General features: G+C 32.6%; 1 protein-coding gene across 1 annotated transcript in view; it reads left to right on the forward strand.

Moving 5' to 3' along the window:
• The window catches only part of SYNE2 (spectrin repeat containing, nuclear envelope 2), a 295242-nt gene that overhangs the window by 65564 nt on the left and 227410 nt on the right, over nucleotides 1-2268 (forward strand). Inside the window, exons 19-20 of the mRNA XM_012656034.1 lie at nucleotides 1550-1708; nucleotides 2011-2184. Coding sequence (XP_012511488.1) covers nucleotides 1550-1708; nucleotides 2011-2184 — 333 coding nt within the window. The remainder of the gene's footprint in view (nucleotides 1-1549; nucleotides 1709-2010; nucleotides 2185-2268) is intronic.

Genomic DNA, 2268 nt, shown 5'->3' on the forward strand with positions numbered 1-2268 from the left:
TGGTGTGAGCATAGCTCACTGTAACCTCAGATTACTAGGCTCAAGTGATCCTCCTGCCTCAGCCTCCTGAGTAGCTGGCACCACAGGCATGCGACATGGCACCTGGCTATTTTTTTTTTTTTTGGTAGAGACTGAGTCTTGCTATGTTGCTCAGGCTGGGCTTGATCTCCTTGCCTCAAGTGATCCTCCTACCTCAGCCTCCCAAAATGCTGGGATTTACAAGCATGAGCCACCATGTTTGGCCTCGTTTGTGTTTTTTAAGACTGAGTTGTGCTTTTATACTCTATGCATTTATATCCATAGAAAAATACCTGTCAGGACATACAAATAACTGTCTGACTCAGTCTGACTTGATCCTGCGTGATGCCCAGCTCCTAAGTGCAGCTCCTGGTACATAGTAGACATAAAACAAAAATTTCTAAAACAAGCTTATCAATGACTAAGTAAATGACAACTAAGGGAGGGATGAGAGAGAAGAGGATTGTTTTCTTTACATGCTGCACCTTTTAATTTTTTTTTTACAAGAGCTTTTTTGTTACTTTTATAATTAAAAAGAGGGAAAAATGGAAATTATAAATGAATGTGCTAATTTCAGAATATTAAAATCACTATAATTCCACTGCCTTAAGAGAATCAAGATCAACATTACATTGCTAATATCACATAATATAATTCTTATATTTTCATACTCATGCCACCGTGAGTTGTAATTAAAAAATTATTTTTTGCTAACTTGAAAATTGAAAAGTGGTATCTTATTTTAATTTTTACTTCTTTAATTACATGTAAGTTTGAACTATCTTTCATATATTTATTAGATACTTGTTTCTATGAATTATTTATTCTTGTATTTTTAGAATTTTCTTTGGGATCCTTGGTATTTTTCTTATTGAATTATACACATTCTTTGAATTGTGATCCATTTTCATTTTCGTAACAAATATTTTTACCAGGTTGTTGACTTTTAAGTTGTTTTATTTTATTTTGCATCAGAGGTTTTTAACATTTATATAACCATGTCTGTCCTTGCTGTTATGCCTGCTATCCACACCCAGATAGCAGATTGATTTTCATGGATAATGTCATCTTTTTGTGGTTTCATCTTTTATATGTAACTTTCTGATTTATCTGGAATTTGTTTTTCCTATATAGTATAAAGCAAAGTTCTAAAAAGATTATTTTCCCATAGCCATTTTCTCCAGTAACATTTATTGAATCCCCTTCCCCACTAATTTGACTTAGAACAACTTCATTTTAAGGTTTCTTACTATTCTTTCAACTCATTTTCTGTTGATGTTGTACTACTTCTAATCTTTATTTTATTGATATGCTTACTGTATAAAGAATAATCTATAAAAGAACATGTTCAGAATCTGTATTAATAAAAAATAACAAAAAGAATTTTTGAGATAATATTTTTCAGAATACAAATTTGCCTAATTTTGGATTAATAATGAACTTTTTGGTTTCCTGATGGGAATTGTTACAATTAATGTTTAACACATAATCGAAATGTTCATTGTGATCTCCCTTCAATTTGTTTTAACAGCATCTTATTGCCAAAGGCTCTATGTATGATGAGCTTATGGCTAGAGCGGAGGATACTTTACAAATGGATATACAAAGTATTTCAAGCCAAGAGTCCCTCCAACGTGTTATCAAGGGTGGGCTTCAGACAAAGATTCAAGAAGCTAAAGAGAAAGTCCAGGTCTCTTTTTAAAATTCCCTATTTAACAAATCCTCTTCTTTAAAACTGAGCAGTCAGTGGGTGGGTGACAAAGGACAGGGTGGCCTTCTAGCTTGGAAATATTTTGTAAAATATTACTTTTACATTATATTTTATTTCTTTATAATTTATAGTATATTGGCAAATATAATATATAATAAATCAGATATTCTTTTGTCTAGTGGGAAAATATGAGTTGCTACTCAAAGAAAATATATATTAACTTCTAAATTTACAAAAATGTTGGGCCAGGTGTTAATTTGAGAATTTTTTTGTCTTTGCAGATCAATGTAGTAAAACTTGTTGCAGTGTTGAAGAGCTCAACTGACATTTCTCCAGAAGTGGATGTCAGGCTGAAGATGGAAGAATCACTGAAGGAAGTTGAATCATACATCACGAGGGCTGAGCAGTTACTCAGGCAGAGAGAGAACCCTGGTGGACTCATTTCAAAATATAAGGTGGGAATCTTTTCAGCCATCAGGTGTAGGATATTTATTATTAGGTACCTATCTTGTTTAAAATCGAGATGTTTCCTTTACTGT

Source organism: Propithecus coquereli, unplaced genomic scaffold (assembly GCF_000956105.1).
Source record: "Propithecus coquereli isolate 6110/MARCELLA unplaced genomic scaffold, Pcoq_1.0 Scaffold5, whole genome shotgun sequence".
NCBI lineage: Eukaryota > Metazoa > Chordata > Mammalia > Primates > Indriidae > Propithecus > Propithecus coquereli.